Source organism: Haematobia irritans, chromosome 4 (assembly GCF_050003625.1).
Source record: "Haematobia irritans isolate KBUSLIRL chromosome 4, ASM5000362v1, whole genome shotgun sequence".
Classification (NCBI taxonomy): Eukaryota; Metazoa; Arthropoda; class Insecta; order Diptera; family Muscidae; genus Haematobia; species Haematobia irritans.
The window spans coordinates 40,070,424-40,092,167 of record NC_134400.1 but is presented as its reverse complement, the minus strand read 5'-3'; the positions used below and the strand labels follow the sequence as shown (position 1 = coordinate 40,092,167).

The 21,744-nt window shown below is 21.4% G+C and overlaps 1 protein-coding gene across 4 annotated transcripts in view; it reads left to right on the top strand.

Moving 5' to 3' along the window:
* Window positions 1-21,744, top strand: part of Eip75B (Ecdysone-induced protein 75B) — a 329,326-nt gene that overhangs the window by 227,946 nt on the left and 79,636 nt on the right. For all 4 annotated transcript variants that reach the window (XM_075305938.1, XM_075305937.1, XM_075305939.1 and 1 more), the window contains one exon: window positions 12,791-12,879. In XM_075305938.1, the coding sequence (XP_075162053.1) occupies window positions 12,791-12,879 (89 nt within the window). The remainder of the gene's footprint in view (window positions 1-12,790; window positions 12,880-21,744) is intronic.

Sequence of the window (21,744 nt, the reverse complement as noted above, 5' to 3'; positions counted from 1 at the left end):
AAAATTTCATTTCTATAGAAATTTTTTGCAAAATTTTATTTCTATAGAAATTGTTTGCAAAATTTTATTTCTGTAGAAAATTTTTGCAAAATTTTATTTCTATAGAAAATTTTGTCAAAATTTTATTTTTATAGAAAATTTTTGCAAAATTTTATTTCTATAGAAATTTTTTGCAAAATTTTATTTCTATAGAAAATTTTTGCAAAATTTTATTTCTATAGAAAATTTTTGCAAAATTTTATTTTTATAGAAAATTTTTGCAAAATTTTATATCTATAGAAATTTTTTGCAAAATTTTATTTCTATAGAAAATTTTTGCAAAATTTTATTTCTATAGAAAATTTTTGCAAAATTTTATTTCTTTAGAAAATTTTATACAAAATTTATTTCTACAGAAATTTTTTGAAAAATTTCATTTGTATAAAAAAGTTTTGTCCAAATTTTATTTTTATAGAAAATTTTAGCAAAATTTTATTTCCATATATATTGGCAAATTTTTATTTCTATAGAAAATTTTTGCAAAATTTTATTTCTATAGACATTTTTTGCAAAATTTTATTTCTATAGAAAATTTTTGCAAAATTTTATTTCTATAAAAAAATTTTTGCAAAATTTTATTTCTATAGAAAATTTTTGCAAAATTTTATTTTTATACAAAATTTTTGCAAAATTTTATTTCTATAGAATTTTTTTGCAAAATTTTATTTCTATAGAAAATTTTTGCAAAATTTTATTTCTATAGAAAATTTTTGCAAAATTTTATTTCTATAGACATTTTTTGCAAAATTTTATTTCTATAGAAAATTTTTGCAAAATTTTATTTCCACTTAATTTCCATCTCTTTTATCCTTCAGCAATATTTCGTTCATTAACCCTTTAAAACATCTAGAAATACTTGACCAATCGACTTTAGGCTACTGACTTTTGTTGTCTAACAATTAATAGCCATTAATTCGTAAATTAATTATTTAAGTTATGGCATGACTTTAATATATTTCCGAAATAAAAACTGGTTTCTCTTTTCAATATTAAAAGCTTCCCTTTTAAAATGAATTCTAAGAGACAGAGAGGCAAGTAAAGAGAGAGAGAGCGAGAAAACCACATGTCTCACACTGATAGATAGATAGGTGATCTCAATATCTATGACTCTTAATTGTTCTTTTAATTTGGGAGACCCGAAATGTGATTTTCCTACTTGTGTTGTTGGTTTTGTGCAAAAGGTCAGTGGACAATGACTTCAGCAAATGTGAATGGAGGCAACAAGTTCATTGATTTCCGTCTACTGTCAGTGTCACTCACATCTCACATCTTGAAAGTCAATACACTCTGTAGAGTAGCTTATTACCGGTTTGTTGTTTTATATACGATATATTATTATGGGTTTTTGGAAATATTTCCGAAACGGAAATGTATTTTAAAGTTTATTGATTTATTTCTCTAGGCGAAAAAAAAAACAGAGAAACAAGTTTATGATCTCATAATATTTTTTTTTGCCAGTTCAATAGGCCTAGCATTTTTTGTCTACTAAACTTCATTATCATTTAATGAATAATTCTACCTCCTCCATTTAAACCATATTTGGGGTTATTTCGCACATATCATATGGTTTGGGGCGAGTCATCGAAATATATTTCAATCAAACTGAAAAAAAAAAACAAACAAGGTCATATCTCCCAAAAATACTTGTTCATTTCGCATGAAATAATTCCGCATTGTTAATTTGTTAAAAAAAAAGTTCATTGCAGTTCAAATTGTTGGAATATACGTTTGTTTATTTTTTTTTTCTCGACTATGGGAGACCACCACACAAAAAGTTCAAAAACCCTATACAATTTTAAGGTTTATCATATAACACAATTGTTATATGAATTTCAATTATCAACAAAAAAAAAAAAATAATAATAATATTCGAAAAAAGTTCAATAACTTTTTATACGACATTGCTCATTGAATAATATAAGATTGAGAAGGGGCTTTCTATAAAAAAAAAACATTGACTTCAAGCTAAAAATGCTGATAAAGCTTTCGCCAGCTATTTCAATGAAAGTGAAATCCTACAAAAAATCACTTTCACACAAAAACAAACATATAAAAGAGAGCAAATACTAATAGAAATTTTAGAATAAATAATAATAAATAAATACATAAAAACATATATTATAGAATATAATCTTACTATTAATGGAGAATTATGTCTCAAATATAAAAGGGGAAAATTAAAAACGTAATTAATTAAAAAATAAAAATGTATGTAATTAATTCAAAATTTAATTATTTAAACAAATTGAAAATTTATTAAAAATAAATTTGTAAATTAAAAAATTTAATTACGTTTAATCAAATTAAACTTATAAATACTGATAATTAAATTACATTCAATTAATTTTTATTATTTTATTTACTTTTAATTTAGTTTATTATTTATGCTTTTAATTTATTTTGATTTAGTAAATTAAAAATATAAATAAATAATAAACTAAATTAAAATAATAAAAATTAAACGTTTATATTAGCCCAAAATAAATATATATATTTTTTTAATATTTCAAATTATATTTCCAATAAAGCTATATAAATATTAAATTATAATATATCAAAATTAAATCAATATAAATTAAAAACCTAAATAAAAATAAATTAAACGCAATACAAATTAAATAATACAATTAAACAAAAAAACATAATTAAATGTTTTCAAATATATTTAATTAAAAAAATTAACTACATTAAATTAGAGATTATTACAATATTTATTCGAGCTTATTGGCCAGGTAGACTAAGGGAATTGTATTATTAAGTTACTGAAAAGAATTTAATTAATATTTCAACTACATTAAATTAAAATATATTAAAAAAAACCTTAGCAAAACATAATTAAAATAAAATAATAAAACTAAAACGTTTACAATAACCCCAAATAAATATATATTTTTTAATATTTTAAAATATATTTCTAATAAAGCAATATTAATATTAATTTATTTTACATTATAATTAAAATATATTACATTAAATTATATTAAATTAAATCAATCAAATCAAGAAAAAATAAATAAAAACTTAAACACAATTAAAAATAAAACAAAAAATATAAAATTGTTTAAAATATATTAAAGATATAGTCTTCTATTATACAATTTTATTACATTAAATTATATTAAATTAAACCGAAATAAATTATATAGACATAAATAAAAAAATTTACAAAATTAAAATAAAATTGTAAATATAAAACGTTTACATTGAGCAACATATTTTTTTTTTAATTTTTTAATATACACAAAAAATGCATTCAATTATATTAAATGATATCAATCAAATCAAATAAATAAATAATAAATTGAACACAATTAAAATAAATAAATTGAACACAATAACAAAAGTATACGTTTACCAAAAATATACATTTTTTATATATTTTATTTATAATATAGCCTTATATAATTAAATTATATTACATTAAATTAAAATGAAATTTAAATTAAAATTAAATTAATTAATTAAAGTAAAATTATAAAAATACAACGTTTACATTGAGCAAAAATATATTAAAAAAAAATAAAATTGTATTACATTAAATTAAATCAATATAATTTAAAAATAAAGTAAACTCAATTAAAATTAATGGCAAATACATTGAGCAAAAAATATATATTTTATTAACAAAAAATATTTTATTAAAATAAAATTATATTAGATTAAATTATATTAAATTAAATCAATATGAATTAAAAATAAAAATAAAACATAAATTCCAAAAAAAAATATATATATATATATATATATATATATATATATATATATATATATATATATATATAAATCAATATATTAAATCAATTAATTAAAAATTAAAGTAAAGTAATTAAACTAAAGTAAGTTATAAAAATTAAACGTTTATATTGAGCACAAAAATATTTAAAACAAAATTAAATTGTATCACATAAAATTAAATCAATATGATTAAAAAATAAAGTAAACTCAATTAAAATTAATTGGAAATTAAGTAAAAATTAATATTTTATTAACAAAAAATCCAAATAAAATTATATTAGTTTAAATTATATTAAATTAAATCAATATAAAATTAAAAATAAAAATAAAACATAAATTACAAAAAAAACATAAATTTATATATTTATAATGTAGCCTTATATAATTAAATTGCATTACATTACATTAAATCAAAATGAATTAAAATTAAAATTAAATTTAAAAAAACGTTTACATTGAGCAAAAAAAATATTTTTAAAATAAAAAAAAAATAAATTTGTATTACGTTAAATTAAATCAATATAACTTAAAAATAATGTAAACTCAATTAAAATTAATTATGCAAAATATATATGTTTTTTAATAAAAAATCAAAATAAAATTATATTAGATTAAATTAAATTATATTAAATTAAATCAATATAAATTAAAAATAAAAATAAAACATAAATTACAAGAAAAAAACATAAATTTATATATTTATAATATAGCCTTATATAATTAAATTATATTACATTAAATTAAATCAATTAGTTAAAGTAGAATTATAAAAATACAACGTTTACATTGAGCAACCAAAAAAAAATATAAATTAAATTATATTAAATTAAATCAATATAAATTTAAAAATAATAAAACATACATTAACAACAACATAAATTTATATATTTATAATATAGCCTTATATAATTAAATTATATTACATTCAAATTAAAAATTAAAGTAAAGTAATTAAACTAAAGTAAGTTATAAAAATTAAACGTTTACATTGAGCACAAAAATATTTAAAACAAAATTAAATTGTATTACATAAAATTAAATCAATATGATTTAAAAATAAAGTAAACTCAATTAAAATTAATTGGAAATTAAGTAAAAATTAATATTTTATTAACAAAAAATCAAAATAAAATGATATTAGATTAAATTATATTAAATTAAATTAATATAAAATTAAAAATAAAAATAAAACATAAATTACAAAAAAAAAACATAAATTTATATATTTATAATATAGCCTTATATAATTAAATTATATTACATTAAATTAAATCAAAATTAATTAAAATTAAAATTAAATTATAAAAAACGTTTACATTGAGCAAAAATATATTTTTAAAATAAAAATTAAATTAAAATTAATTAAATTAAATCAATATAACTTAAAAATAAAGTAAACTCAATTAAAATTAATTATGGAAAATATATATGTTTTTTAATAAAAAATCAAAATAAAATTATATTAGATTAAATTATATTAAATTAAATCAATATAAATTAAAAATAAAAATAAAACATAAACTACAAAAAACAAAAACATAAATTTATATAGCCTTATATAATTAAATTATATTACATTAAATTAAATCAAAATTAATAAAAATTAAATTATAAAAACGTTTAAATTGAGCAAACATATATTTTTAAAATAAAAAAAATAAATTTGTATTACATTAATTTAAATCAATATAACTTAAAAATAAAGTAAACTCAATTAAAATTAATTATGGAAAATATATATGTTTTTTAATAAAAAATCAAAATAAAATTATATTAGATTAAATTATATTAAATTAAATCAATATAAATTAAAAATAAAACATAAACTACAAAAAAAAAAACATAAATTTATATATTTATAATATAGCCTTATATAATTAAATTATATTACATTAAATTAAATCAAAATTAATTAAAATTAAATTATAAAAAACGTTTACATTGAGCAAACATATATTTTTAAAATACAAAAAAAAAATAAAATTGTATTACTTTAAATTAAATTAAAATTAATTATGCAAAATATTTATGTTTTTTAATAAAAAATCAACTAATATTAATTGAAAATTATATCTCAATTATAGGGAGGAAAATAATTATGTTTTTCAAAAAAAAAAAATTAAATTAAATTAAATTAAATTACCTTAATCAAATTGAGCTATATTAAATTACATTTATTATATTTATTTATTTATATTAAAATTACATAAATGACGTTTAATGCTATTAAATTAAAAAAAAAATAAATAATAAAAATAAATAAACTAAATTAAATTAAATTTAAATTAAATTTACTACAATTAAACTAAATTTATTTGAATTAAATTAAATTAGTCAATTTAAAATATATTGCACTAAACTGAGTTTATAAATTAAAGTTTAAATCTTTTCAATGGCTCTATTAACCATGTTCCTTAATCTATATATGTCCATAAAGCTCGAAAAATAATTGTATAATTAGGTTTAAATTAACCTTTAAATCAATCAAAATAAATCACATAAATTTAATATTGCTATTTTAAATGTAATTTATTTTGTATTGATATTTTATAAATTAAAATTTTCCAATTTGTTCCTCTACTAGCCGAATTTTATTTATATGCCTTTAGGGGTCCCCACAAAGTTGTTGCTTCAAATTTTCCCCTTAGATTAACTCTGGGCGCGTTAGGTAGAGCAAGAGAAAGAGAGAGAGAGAGAGAGAGAGATGGCAAGAGAAATAAACCCATAAATGATAAATGTAGAGAAATACTTCTGGTTTTGATAAGCTAACATAGAAATAGAGAGTGTTATAGTACTGAGGTACAGAGTTTTTGTTCTTATCGTTGTTACCATTTATGTTTTTTTTTTTTCATTTCATTATCATATTTAAAAATTGAACTTGAAACTATTTTTAGAATAACAAACACAAACAAATAATAGATATTGTTAAAAAAAATTATGAGTGAGTGAATGAGTGGGTACATTAGGTTGGCCTTGAGCTGTTGGTTGTAGATAAAAAATATATCTAAACTAAATGACGTCACATGGGATAAAAGGCACGCATGTTAGGTAGGGAATTTTTTTTTGGTAGAATTTAAATGATTTTTATTATTATTTTTAATTTCTGAAAATTCGCAAAATAGAAGGATTATAGAAAAATCGATTAGTTAGAATTTTTTTTATTTCATTTTAAGTGTTTTTACTATTAATTTTTTAATTCATTTTATTTCGAATAATTTTCATATATTATTTTTAATTTCTAAAAATCCAAAAACTAGAAGGATTATAGAAAAATCGATTAATTATAGTTTTTTTTTATTTCTTATTAAGTATTTTTACTATTAATTTTTTAATTCATATTATTTCGAATATTAATAGTTTTTTTATATTATATTAGGAATTTTTACTATTAATTTTTTTATTTCATTTTATATCGAATAATTTATGTTTTCTATATTAATTTTTATTATTATTTCTAATTTCTAAAAACCCAAAAAATAGAACGATTATGAAAAAAAAACGAATAATTATAGATTTTTTTTATTTCATATAAAGTATTTTACTATTAATTTTTTATTTCGAATAAATATTGTCTTTTTTTATATTTTGTAATATTAGTTTTTCTGTTAGCATGATTTTTACCCTATTTATTATTTTTTATATTGTTTTTGCTTTATTATAAATGCACTGAACTTGATTATCCAAAATGTGGTCCATTTTCTTCTCCCCAAGTCAGTAACCTGCATGGCTCATATACACATATATTTTTATCTTTGCTAAAATGAAATAAATTTATTGAGTTAATAAGGAAAAATTATTCACCTTTTCTGTTTGGAGGCTATTTAAAAGGTCAATGTACTTAGGTAATTAACCTGATGCAAAAAAAAACCAAATATAAATTGCATAATATTTTCAAAATAATAAAAAAAAAATAATAATAATAACAATCGACAGTTGTATGTTTCGGAAATTGCCAAAAAGGTCTTTAAACTTTATGACAATGAATAAAAATATTCAATTTTTTGTGAAGAGGAGGATGAAGAATATGCATCACCATTTACTTCATAGAGGGGGCTGGTTTTATTTTCTGAATTATTGGCAATCAAAGTTTATTTACCCCTTATCAAATCAAAACAAGCTATTGAAAATATTAAAAAAAAAAATAAATAAAACCAGAAAACAGCTGTTTTAATAATCAAACATCTTAAGTAGTCGAACAAAACCAAAAAAAATAAAAATAAAATAAATATAGGAATACCCCTAACATTGGATTTGAATATTTTCGATTTTTCTTTATATAATTTGTTTGCATATTTAACTAATGACCTTACTATAGGTTTTTGAACTTTTATGTTAATGATTTTTTTTTATACAATTCAATCAATTTTGTTTGAACTGAGTGTTTGTGTGTTGTTTTTTTTTGTTTTATTCTTATTTAATCATCAAAAATTGTTGTGTGAGAAAAAACGGAAACCTGTCTAAAATCGAGATGAAAACGAAATGAAAACAAAAATGGGCAAACAAATTTACATGCCAACAAATTATTTCCGCTTTTGCACGTTTTTTGTTGTTGATTTTAATTTAATACATAATTACTAAATACCTGTTTAGAGCGTTTTTATTTGACTATTTTTAAAAATAAAAATGTTCACTCTTCATTTCCTTGTGAAGCAACAATTATTTTTAGTTTTCAATGTCAAAAAATTGTATTTTATAATAATTAAAAATAAACATAAATATTTCTCTTACAAAATTATATTGACTTTAGGGATTGGCATTTGAGATCTTAAAATCCCAAGATTTATTTTTGGGGATTTTTTTTTTTAATTAAAAAAAAATTCTTAAAAATAGGGAACTGCTAATAGGCTCTAGCGATGGCATTCGTATTATATGGAAAATTAAAATTCCCAGATTTAGTTTTGAGATTTTCTAAATCTGGGGACATGTTAATAGACTCCAGGTTTGGCATTCGGAATATGTGGAATATTAAATTTTCTTAGTATTTTTTATATCCTGGATTTTTGTTTTTTGAATTAAAGAAATTCCTCCCCAAAAATAGGGAAGCTGCTAATAGATTCTAGGAATGGCAGATTTAGTTTTGGGAATTTTTTAAATTGAAAAAAAAAAATCAAAAAAAAAAGTGGGGGACATGGTGATCTGTAGTATTAAAATCCCAAGATTTTTTTTCTGGGAAATTTTTAAATCTTGTATTTTTTTTTAATTAAAGAAATTTTCTATTTTTTTGTTTGTTTTTTGAATTAAATAAATCCCACCAAAAAATGGGGAACATGCAGATAGATGTCATTCGGAATATTTAGATTATAAAAAAATTCCCAGATTTAGTTTTGGAGATACTTTTTTTTTACTAAAAAATCCCCCAAAAATGAAGAACATGCTGTGATAGACTCTGGGGATGGCTTTCGGAATATCTGGAATATAAAAAAAAAAATTGTACATTAATTTTTAAGAATTTTTTTAAATCTTTGATTTTTGGTTTTTGTTTTAAAGAAATCCCCAAAAATATAACGAACATGTCAATAGACTCTAGGTTTTGCGTTCTAAGATTTAAAAACAAAAATCCCCTAAAAATGAGGATGACACTCGGAATATTTGGAATATAAAAACTTCGTACATTAATTTTTAAGAATTTTTTAAATCCTGGATTTTTGTTTTGTAATACCCCCAAAACAGAAAACCCGTCAATAGACTCAGGGGAGACATTCGGAATATCTGGAATATAAAAAAAACCCTAAATTTATTGTTAAGGATTGTGGTTTTTTGAATTAAGGAAATTCCCGCCGACTAAAAAAAATCCCCAAATTTTTTGGGATTTTCAAAATCCCGAAAAATTTAATGCGTTTAGCAAAATTTCATGAAACACATGGTAGAATAATGGTTAGCACATACATTTTGGAGGTTGACAATACAGTGAAACCTCTCAGAAGTGTAAACCCAGGGTCGCCAAAATTTCATCATCTGGGAGGTTTTAAGTTTGGAGAGGTTTCACTGTATAAAGATCACTTTTTTTATATTACAATTATTAAATTATTCATCAATGATTTGCTCATTTTGGCAAAAAGGGTTTCACGCATATATGACATTTTTTGTCTATTTTTGATATACGCATTTAATTCATACAAATTTCTTTGGCATACAATCAATAAATTTCACTTTCAAATACTTTAAACTACAGGTAAATCCCCAATATAAAGCCAGAAATCGAGAGTTTTGCTGGCATTGATGATTTTTTCTGTCAAAGAAAATTTCACTTTTTCGTGGCACCACCGATCACATTGCTTACAAACACCACAATTTAAGTTTGCTGAAATGCCTTAAATGAAACATAAAAAACCCAATTGAATGTATTTCAAAAATCAAAAAATTCCAATAAACTACAATAAAAAAAACAGCAAGCAAAAGTGCAATGAACGCGAATGCAGTAGATAATATACTGTTGCCGGTCATATGCACATTCCCACAAACGCACACACACGCGCTCACTCTTATACTCAATCAGGGGGAAATGAGTGCAATCCACCAACATACTAAAAAAACAACAAGAAAAAAACTTGGCCATACTAGCCAACAAAATGACGTGTGGTGTTCACATTGACACTGAATATTTTTTTAACGAATGGTATTTGCTCTGTTGCCATAGTAGTATTCCTTTTTTCATATATGCACAACAATCGCCAACATAATACCTTCAAACACATACACACTCGCAAATAACCATAATTGCAACATTTCAACGAATGCACCAGCCCCCACCCTCCCCACTAACTATAAACACAACACATATGACCATGTAAGCCCCACAACACGAATGCTTATTATGATCACTTACATGGGGATAACGAAGTATAGTGGCAAATCAACCTTCGGCAATTATTGGTCGTCTCACGAAATGCTATTCTCTTTCATTATAACCATTTGCTGGCAACAACTCTACGGATTCATAAAAGAGATCTTTATGTTCACACCACCATATAGAGTGAGCGAGTGAGTTTGGCTATGTTATTTGCCAAGAGGAGATTGTAAACACAAAATGCAAAAACAACAAGAAAAAGTGCAATGATCTCAAAATGCAAACAGATTTCAAAATGTAAAAAGTCAATGAACTGAAATGATGACGATTAATCGCAACATGGGAATATCATATTGAAGAGAAGGAGAGAGATACACATGTCAGCAAGCTTACAATTCACTCTATAGTCGTTATTGAACTTGTAATCATTAATGTCTTATTTATGAGATAGTATATGGGGGGAAATACAGTATTATAGTTTTAGTAGGGCCATATGTTGGTTAAAATATAATACAGTGGCACCTCTCAGAAGCGGACAGCTATGACCACATTGGGAAGGAAAATTTACCACTTTTGAGAGCCTTTCACTTTTGTCCCTCTGGAAAAAGGACACGTTTGATTTTTTTAAATATTTTTTCTCCAATAAATAGGGTAACTGACACAAAGTCCTACCGATTTTAACTTATTTTTGTTGATAAACGGCAATTTTTATGTAGCCATTTTTGTGTATGCAGGCGTTAAAATGCCGGTTAACAGAAAGTAAATTGTCAACTTTTATTTTCAAGGAAAATTTTGTCAAAATTTTATTTCCATAAAAAATTTTGTCAAAATTTTATTTCTATAGAAAATTTTGTCAAAAATTTTATTCCTAGAGGAAATTTTATCAAAATTGTATTTCTATAGAAAAATTGTGTCAAAATTTTATTTCTATAGAAAATTTTGTCAAAATTTTATTTCTATAGAAAATTTTATCAACATTTTAATTTTATAGAAAATTTTATTTCTATAGAAAATTTTGTTAAAATTTAAATTTCTTTCGAAAATTTTTTCAAAATTTTATTTCTATAGAAAATTTTGTCAAAATTTTATTTCTATATTGTCCAAAATAAATTTTTTAAAGGAATGTTTTCTTTGCGGTTTTTTAATAGTTATTGTTTTAATTTTGAATAATTTTACTTTGTATGAGTTTTTACCATATTCATAGAAATATTGTATTTTATATTCCTTTTAACTTGTTTACCAATGAATCATCTCTGAACTCTGTTATTTCTCTTTGAAAATTCTCATTTCCTGAAAGAGAGAGAGAACCAAGGCCACCCATTATGTTATAAAGAAAAACATAACAACCTACATATAGTGGCGGCGTCAATGCTATTAACATAATTACTTTAGAATATATTTTTCAAGTTCACCCATACATTAACAAATACCATAACTTTCTTTTATACCTTCTCTCTGGGTCTCTACATACATACATGGTGGGTAATATTAATGTTAAATGAAAAGAAAATGCCTCCATGATTAGAACTCAAATAATCACGTAGTCATTTGGATTACTCTCAGAACCCCAACATACATGCATACACACTCATCAAAGAAGAGAAAGACGCACTCACCCAAGAAGAGAAAGACTTTCTTTAATCAAAATCGTTATAGCAATAGAGGTCGTTCGTTGGATGAATGGATGAAATAACAAAAACAATGTTAAATAACCAGTTCTTAATATTGATGACTTCTCTGCTTCTCTGTTTTTTGATCTTAGAGGTTTTGTTTTGATTACTGGCACATTCTTTTTATTTTTTTGAAATTCTCTTTTCAACTTTCTTCGTATTAAGATTGCTAGGAGGAGGTTATTGTTAGTATAAACAGGTAGTGTGTATATATTTTTAGTAAGCCTGAGAATGGGAAAAAATAAACAAGTTTTCAGTTTTTAATGAATGGAATGGCCAAGAGCCAGAGAAAGTTATATAATCCATTTCTTTTAAGCCACATTTTTGTTGTTGTTTTTTTCTCGAAGTTGTTTTGATCGTGAATGTTCTTAATGGTTTTGTGTTTTTGTTTTTCTACTTTCTTCGTTATACCTGATGAGAATGGAAAATGAAAGTAGTATTGAAAGTAAAAGCCTTTCAACAAAGATCTGGTTATAGTTTATTTTTTTTTATATATAAATATATGGTTTCTTGATATTGTTGGGATTAGATTTTTATTTTTTTTTTTGGTTTCTTTCAGAATTTGATGGTACCACTGTACTATGCCGTGTATGCGGCGATAAGGCTTCCGGCTTTCATTATGGTGTTCACTCATGTGAAGGTTGCAAGGTAAGTCATTTTTCTTTTAATAAAGAACAATTTTTAGTAAAAAAAAAACTAATAATAATAATAGACCAAGGAATTTTATATTTAAAGCCATAGAATTTTACAAAAATAATTTGTTTTGGGAAATGAGGTTTAATTTTTATTAATATAGAATAAAATAATAAAAAGTAAATTTTACAAGTGATTCTTTTACTTAAAATTAAACCGTAGCTGATGGCCTTAGCAGCCAATGCTACTTTTCTCTTTTTATCATACATTTACTGTATGATTAAAATAAACAATAAATAAATAAAATGAAACCGTAACAATTTTTTTTATGCTAAGTATAAAACCAGTCTATTTTCCCTTTAAATTGAATTAAAAATTTATATAAAAATAAAAAATAATTATTTATTTTTTATATTTAAATTAAACTAATCTAGTGTAAATTAAATTTGTCTTAAATTTAAATAATTATAAATTCAATAATTAAATTAAGATACATTTATATAGTTTAAATTAAATTAGATTGTAAATAGAATTTGTCTTTAATTAATTCAAATTTAAATTAAAATAAATTTTTGTGAAATAAAATGGAACGAAACTAAGTTAACAAATATTGTATGAAATTAAGTTAAATTTAACTTAATATAATTGATAATTAAATTAAACTAAAAAATAAAAATAAATTACAAAATAAAATTAATTGAATTTAATTAAATTAATTTAATTTAAATGAAAAGAATTAATTGAATTGAGTTAAATTAATTGAAGATAAAATTAAATTAATTTTAACAAACTGAGTGAATTTTTTTGTAACTTAATTTAATTTACAATTAAATTCACTTTTTTTTTAAATTAACAAAAAACAAAACATTATTTGACTTTATCTTAAATTAAATTAAATTTAAATAATTTAAATTAAAATAAATTATATGAAATTACATTAAGTTTAACTTAATCTAATTGATATATAAATTATACAAAAATAAAATTAATTGAATTGAGTAATATTTATTTAAAATAAAATATTTATTTAAAAAAAAAAACTTAAATTAAAATAAATAATATTTATTAAAAAAAAAAACTTAAATTAAAATAAATTATATGAAATGACATTAAGTTTAACTTAATCTAATTGATAAATAAATTATACAAAATAAAATTAATTGAATTGAGTAATATTTATTTAAAATAAAACTAATTTAAACCAAAGTTATAAGTAAATTACGTTGGAAAAATTTATTTGAATTTATCTTAAATTAAATTTAATTTTTTGATAATTTAAATTAAAGTAAATTATGTGAAATAAAATGGAACGAAATAAAAATTGTGCGAAATTAAATTAAATTAACATAAACTAAATAAAAATATTACTTAATTTAATAGGATTTCGTTCATTTAAAATAAAACGAAATTCTAAAAATTTGAAAGTTTTAATTTAGTTTAATATATTTATATAATATAATTTTTTTATGATTTAATGTATTTAAACTAAACTGAATGATTTTTTTTTATAAATTTAGTTTAATTCGTTTTGTTTTGTTATTGTTGGTTTTGTTCTTTAAGCATTGTTGTTGTTTTTTTTATTTCAGTTTAAGTTTAATTTAATTAAAATAAATTGAAATAAGTTTTATTAATAAAAATTATTTTAAATTTTAATGAATTAATAAAGTTTTACTAAAATAAATTAATTTAAATTGATAGTAAATGGATAGGTATTTATAATTAACATAATAAAAAATTTTTATATATTTTTTAATTAAATAATATATAAAATAATATATAACTTTTTTTTTTTCAAATTTAATTAACTTAACATTAGGCCTTTTAAATACTCATCTCACAAACGTTCGTAAAAAAATGTTACGCTTTGCTTAACTTCACATAATAAAAATCCTCTACGTCTCCCATATACAAACATACAATGAAAAATATTGGATTTAAATTATTTTGAAGGTCGCCCATTGACCTGTACCATGGAATGATTCCTCGAACGAATTTACGAAAATGATCTCTTTTAGGTTTTTGTTTTTGCTCAAAGCGTGCCCATATAAAGGGCTCCTCTGTATATAAATAATGAAGAAAATAAGGTTAATAAAAGCCCAGAACTAAAAAACATAATCTTTTGTTTTCCTATAACTCGACATTGAATTGAGAGCTCAAGTTCATTACCTCTTCAATTTATATCCCTGTGTGTGTTGAATGTCTTCTGCTCCACAAGGAGAAAAGGATCTTGTACTCGTATAAAGAAAATATGGTAGCCAGATATAAGACCACAAGTTAGGTTATTTTAAGAGTATGGCATGTATGATTTAATGTATGTAGGTGTGTGTGTATTCCCGAATCAAAGAATAACATGAGCGAGTAGGTATGAAACTGTTAACCTTTCTGGGTTCGTAAGGCCTGACCTTAGGTGTAAAGGTTATATATCTTTTTAAAATAGGAATATCAATATTATGTTTTTTATATCATTATTATATTTTTTTATTTTTAATTCAAATATTATTATTTAATAATTTTTTGAAAAATCTCATATACAGAAAGATAAATAAAGTCTTTATTAAATTTTAAAATTAATTGAAAATCATAAGAAATTGTCAACAAAGACATTCGTCCCCCAAAAAATAAAATTCCATTATGCCTGATCATCCATTCCATATAAGCTGGGGACGATATCAATAATATAATTTTCTCTGCTACTCCCTACTGGGCAACCTTGAAAAAGTAGTTTGCCCTATTCCCTTATATATAGCCAATGGATTGAGAGGACTACTTTGTTGTTGTTGTTTTTTTTTTTATATTTATTCATATGATCAACATTGTTTTGTGTTGAAGTACTGTCTTTGTGGCTGTTGATGTTGTTGTTATTATATTTAACCATTTAAAAGCATACATGTCTCACCATACTCCATGCCACATGTTTGTGTGTGTATGTATGTATGAGTAATGTCTCAGTGACGTCCTTGATTTAGGTTAAATCACCATAGCACTGTTTGTTGTTGTTGGTTTTTTTTCATCGGGAATTCATTCAATCTCATGTACTCCCTTCCCACCCCTATGGAACATTTCGTTGTCTTGCTCTCTTTCTCATCAAAGAAAGGACTGCGTCATGACGCGATCATTTTGCAAATAAACGCCTAGGGTTTTTGTTTTAATCATGAAATTCTACATTCCTCTTTGCCTTGGCTTCATTTTCACTGAGAATATTAACCGGAGAACCCCCCTCCAATCAATGATTTGCAACATTTAATTTGCTATAAGTGTGGTGTATTTCTATTTCATATAGGGATGTGTACGTGTGTGTCTGGTGATGGGAAATCGAGGACCCATATATTACGATATGTTCAAAGGCATGCTTTGATTTGATTTCAACGAATTCACATTTTCTACAGAAAATTTTCTATAGAAATAAAATTTTGAGAAAATTATCTATAGAAATAAAATTTTGAGAACATTTTCTATAGAAATACAATTTTGAGAAAATTTTCTATAGTAATAACATTTTGAGAAAATTTTCTATAGAAATAAAATTTTGAGAAAATTTTCTATAGAAATAAAATTTTGAGAAAGTTTTCTATAGAAATAAAATTTTGAGAAAATTATCTATAGAAATACAATTTTGACAAAATTTTCTATAGAAATAAAATTTTGAGAAAGTTTTCTATAGAAATCAAATGTTGACAAAATGTTCTATATTTCGAGAAAATATTCTATAGAAATAAAATTTTGACAAAATTTTCTATAAAAATAAAATTTTTGAGAAAATTTTCTATAGAAATAAAATTTTGACAAAATTTTTTTATAAAAATAAAATTTTGATAAAATTTTTTTATAAAAATAAAATTTTTGAGAAAATTATCTATAGAAATACAATTTTGCCAAAATTTTCTATAGAAATAAAATGTTGACAAAATTTTCTATAGAAATAAAATGTGAGAAAAATTTCTATAGAAATAAAATGTTGAACAAATTTTCTATAGAAATAAAATTTTGAGAAAATATTCTATAGAAAAAAATTTTTGAAAAAATTTTCTATAGAAATAAAATTTTGACAACATTTTCTATAGAAATAAAATTTTGACAAAATTTTCTATAGAAATAAAATGTTGTCAAAATTTTCTATAGAAATAAAATGTGAGAAAAATTTCTATAGAAATAAAATGTTGAACAAATTTTCTATAGAAATAAAATTTTGACAACATTTTCTATAGAAATAAAATTTTGACAAAATTTTCTATAGAAATAAAATGTGAGAAAAATTTCTATAGAAATAAAATGTGAGAAAAAATTTCTATAGAAATAAAATGTTGAACAAATTTTCTATAGAAATAAAATTTTGAGAAAATATTCTATAGAAAAAAATTTTTGAAAAAATTTTCTATAGAAATAAAATTTTGACAACATTTTCTATAGAAATAAAATTTTGACAAAATTTTCTATAGAAATAAAATGTTGTCAAAATTTTCTTAGAAAAAAAATGTGAGAAAAATTTCTATAGAAATAAAATGTTGAACAAATTTTCTATAGAAATAAAATTTTGACAACATTTTCTATAGAAATAAAATTTTGACAAAATTTTCTATAGAAATAAAATGTGAGAAAAATTTCTATAGAAATAAAATGTGAGAAAAATTTCTATAGAAATAAAATGTTGAACAAATTTTCTATAGAAATAAAATTTTGAGAAAATATTCTATAGAAAAAAATTTTTTTAAAAAAAATTTCTATAGTAATAAAATTTTGAGAAAATTTTTTGAGAAAAATTTTCTATAGAAATAAAATTTTGAGAATGTTTTCTATAGAAAAAAAATGAGAAAATTTTCTATAGAAATAAAATTTTGAGAAAATTTTCTATAGAAATAAAATTTTGAGAAAATTTTCTATAGAAATTAAATTTTGAGAACATTATCTATATAAATAAAATTTTGACAACATTTTCTATAGAAATAAAATGTGAGAAAAATTTCTATAGAAATAAAATGTGAGAAAAATTTCTATAGAAATAAAATTTTGAGAAAATATTCTATAGAAATACAATTTTCGGAAAATTTTCTATAGAATGAAAATTTTTAGAATATTTTCTATACAAATAAAATTTTTGAGAAAATTTTCTATAGAAATAAAATTTTGACAAAACTTTTTTATAAAAATAAAATTTTGATAAAATTTTTTTATAAAAATAAAATTTTTGAGAAAATTATCTATAGAAATACAATTTTGCCAAAATTTTCTATAGAAATAAAATGTTGACAAAATTTTCTATAGAAATAAAATGTGAGAAAAATTTCTATAGAAATAAAATGTTGAACAAATTTTCTATAGAAATAAAATTTTGAGAAAATATTCTATAGAAAAAAATTTTTGAAAAAATTTTCTATAGAAATAAAATTTTGACAACATTTTCTATAGAAATAAAATTTTGACAAAATTTTCTATAGAAATCAAATGTTGACAAAATTTTCTATAGAAATAAAATGTGAGAAAAATTTCTATAGAAATAAAATGTTGAACAAATTTTCTATAGAAATAAAATTTTGACAACATTTTCTATAGAAATAAAATTTTGACAAAATTTTCTATAGAAATAAAATGTTGACAAAATTTTCTATAGAAATAAAATGTGAGAAAAATTTCTATAGAAATAAAATGTTGAACAAATTTTCTATAGAAATAAAATTTTGAGAAAATATTCTATAGAAAACATTTTTTTTAAAAAAATTTCTATAGTAATAAAATTTTGAGAAAATTTTTTGAGAAAAATTTTCTATAGAAATAAAATTTTGAGAATGTTTTCTATAGAAAAAAAATGAGAAAATTTTCTATAGAAATAAAATTTTGAGAAAATTTTCTATAGAAATAAAATTTTGAGAAAATTTTCTATAGAAATTAAATTTTGAGAACATTATCTATATAAATAAAATTTTGACAACATTTTCTATAGAAATAAAATGTGAGAAAAATTTCTATAGAAATAAAATGTGAGAAAAATTTCTATAGAAATAAAATTTTGAGAAAATATTCTATAGAAATACAATTTTCGGAAAATTTTCTATAGAATGAAAATTTTTAGAATATTTTCTATACAAATAAAATTTTTGAGAAAATTTTCTATAGAAATAAAATTTTGACAAAACTTTTTTATAAAAATAAAATTTTGATGAAATTTTTTTATAAAAATAAAATTTTTGAGAAAATTTTCTATAGAAATAAAATTTTGACAAAATTTTTTTATAAAAATAAAATTTTGATAAAATTTTTTTATAAAAATAAAATTTTTGAGAAAATTTTCTATAGAAATAAAATGTTGAGAAAATTTTCTATAGAAATAAAATGTTGAGAAAATTTTCTATAGAAATAAAATGTTGACAAGTTTTTTTTATAAAAATAATATTTTGACAAAAATTTTTTTATAAAAACAAAATTTTGAGAAAATTTTCTATAGAAATAAAATTTTGACAAGGTTTTCTATAGAAATAAAATTGTGAGAAAAATTTTCATAGAAATAAAATCTAAAAAAGATGTTTTTGTTTGATAGTTTTTTTTTTGGTAATATTTTCTCCAAATAGATTGGCATAATCACTCATCTACCTTCAATTATATTTTTGTTTCTCATTTAAAATTATTATACGCATAATATTTTAAAATCATTATTATTCCCCCCCCCCCCCCCTTCCTTTTCAAACTACATTCTTGGCCATAATAAAATTTTCCATTCATTTGATTTTGTGACTGGTTTATCTAGGGTTTGTTTTTTACTGCTTATACTTCCTAGTTCTAATTACAATTCTGTTGGGTTCAAAAGAACTCTATAAGTATTTTTTTTTTTTTCAAGAAGATGCCAATAGAGAATAAGAATTGTGATTGGTACGTGATTTTTTTCACTTGCCTACAGTGTTTCTTCTTGTTTTGGAGGCACCGCACCAGTCATACTAATTGTATGGTACCCTAGGTTTTTGTTGTTCTTCTTTTGGAAATTCTTCTCATGTATGTATGTGAGTGAGTGTTCAAAAAACAATGTGTTCAGATTGTTATGGTTTACAATATTTGTTGTTGTTCTTGTTGTTTACCTTTCCGTTTTGTGAGCTATATAGTAGTTCTGCTGCTCCAAACAAATAAAATCCTATACACACAACAAGGAAACGTATGGACAACATACATATTAAACTAAACTAAACAACAGGGCACAACCAACACACTATGCCATATAGCAAAGCAAAAATAAAAATTGGAACATATCTACATATATCCAGCCATATGTACATATCTACATGTATACCGAATTCACCAACCATCAACCAACAACAGCAGAAGCAGCAGCACGAAGCAGCAACATCACATCGGTAATTGACCAGAGTGAATGAACTCGTTCAATGTCAACGCGTAGTAGTTTTTTTTCGTTTTGTGTTGTGTATATGCGTATAGTTGTTGTTGTTGATTATGATGATTGTTCTTTTTCGTCTTTGCCTTACCACACACATAAAGATAAATGGGGTTTTGAGTGTTGAGATTCTCTGTAATCTCTCTCCCAATGGGGTAGACCAAGGGAAACATTAAATTGACTATTTCATATAAACGAGAGCGAGATAGAGAGTGAGAGCATAATAGTTTGTAGTATCAATGTTGCCAATGTTGGGGGTTTTGCTTTTTGGTGTGTTGGAAATGATATACAGGAGATCTGTTGGAATATTTTTGAAGTATTGAAAATGTTCAATAAATTTTTAACATTTTTCAAGGCTAATACACTGCAAGAAAAAAGAAAACATTTAGAAAAATTGAATTTAAACAAAATAATTTAATAAAACTATTTGAATGTTGGGCGTTGAATATAAGTAAAGCAAACAAAGTGAATTTAGGTTTATTTTAGAAAATGGTAACTAAAATATTATCAACGTAGTATATCAATAATTTCTGGTATGAGATTTTTTTTTGACGGGAATATTTGATTTAAATTGAAGATTTTTGAAAAAACGAAAAGTATTGGCCTTACTGTCTAGCCCTTCGTCATTATGAGATCCTACAAACTCAATAGAAAAAATTTCTAATGATCCTATAAACTCTTATTAGAATATTTGTGTTTGTGTGGATAACATTGTTTTTTTACTTCCTCATTTTACTAGAGACGGTAACCTCAAATGGTAGGTGGTAGGCACGGTTACCACTCGTGCCAAAAATAATCTACCAAATTTTGAAGAAAAGCTTAACAAAAATCTACCAAATTAAAAAACAAAAAATCGGCATAAATATCCTTTGGATAATAAATGTATAGAATTTTAAATGTTTTAACGATTTTAGCTTGCCACAAAAGGGGACCTAACATGAAAATATTGAATTTAAAGAAAATTTTGTCAAAATTTTATTTCTATAGAACAATTTTTCAATATTTTATTTCTATAGAAAATGTTTTCAATATTTTATTTCTATAGAAAATTTTACACAATTTTATTCTATAGATTATTTTATCAAAATGTTATTTGTATAGAAAATTTTGTCAAAAATTTAATTTGTATAGAAAATTTTGTCAAAAATTTTATTTCTGTATAGAAAATTTTGTCAAAATTTTATTTCTGTATAGAAAATTTTGTAAAAATTTTATTTCTATAGAAAATTTTGTCAAAGTTTTATTCTATAGAATATTTTATCAAAATTTTATTTGTATAGAAAATTTTATCAAAATTTTATTGGTATAGAAAATTTTATTTGTATAGAAAATTTTGTCAAAATTTAATTTCTATAGAAAATTTAATCACAATTTTATTCTATAGAATATTTTATCAAAATTTTATTTGTATAGAAAATTTTGTAAGAATTTTATTTCTATAGAAAATTTTGTCAAAGTTTTATTGGTATAGAAAATTTTATCAAAATTTTATTTGTATAGAAAATTTT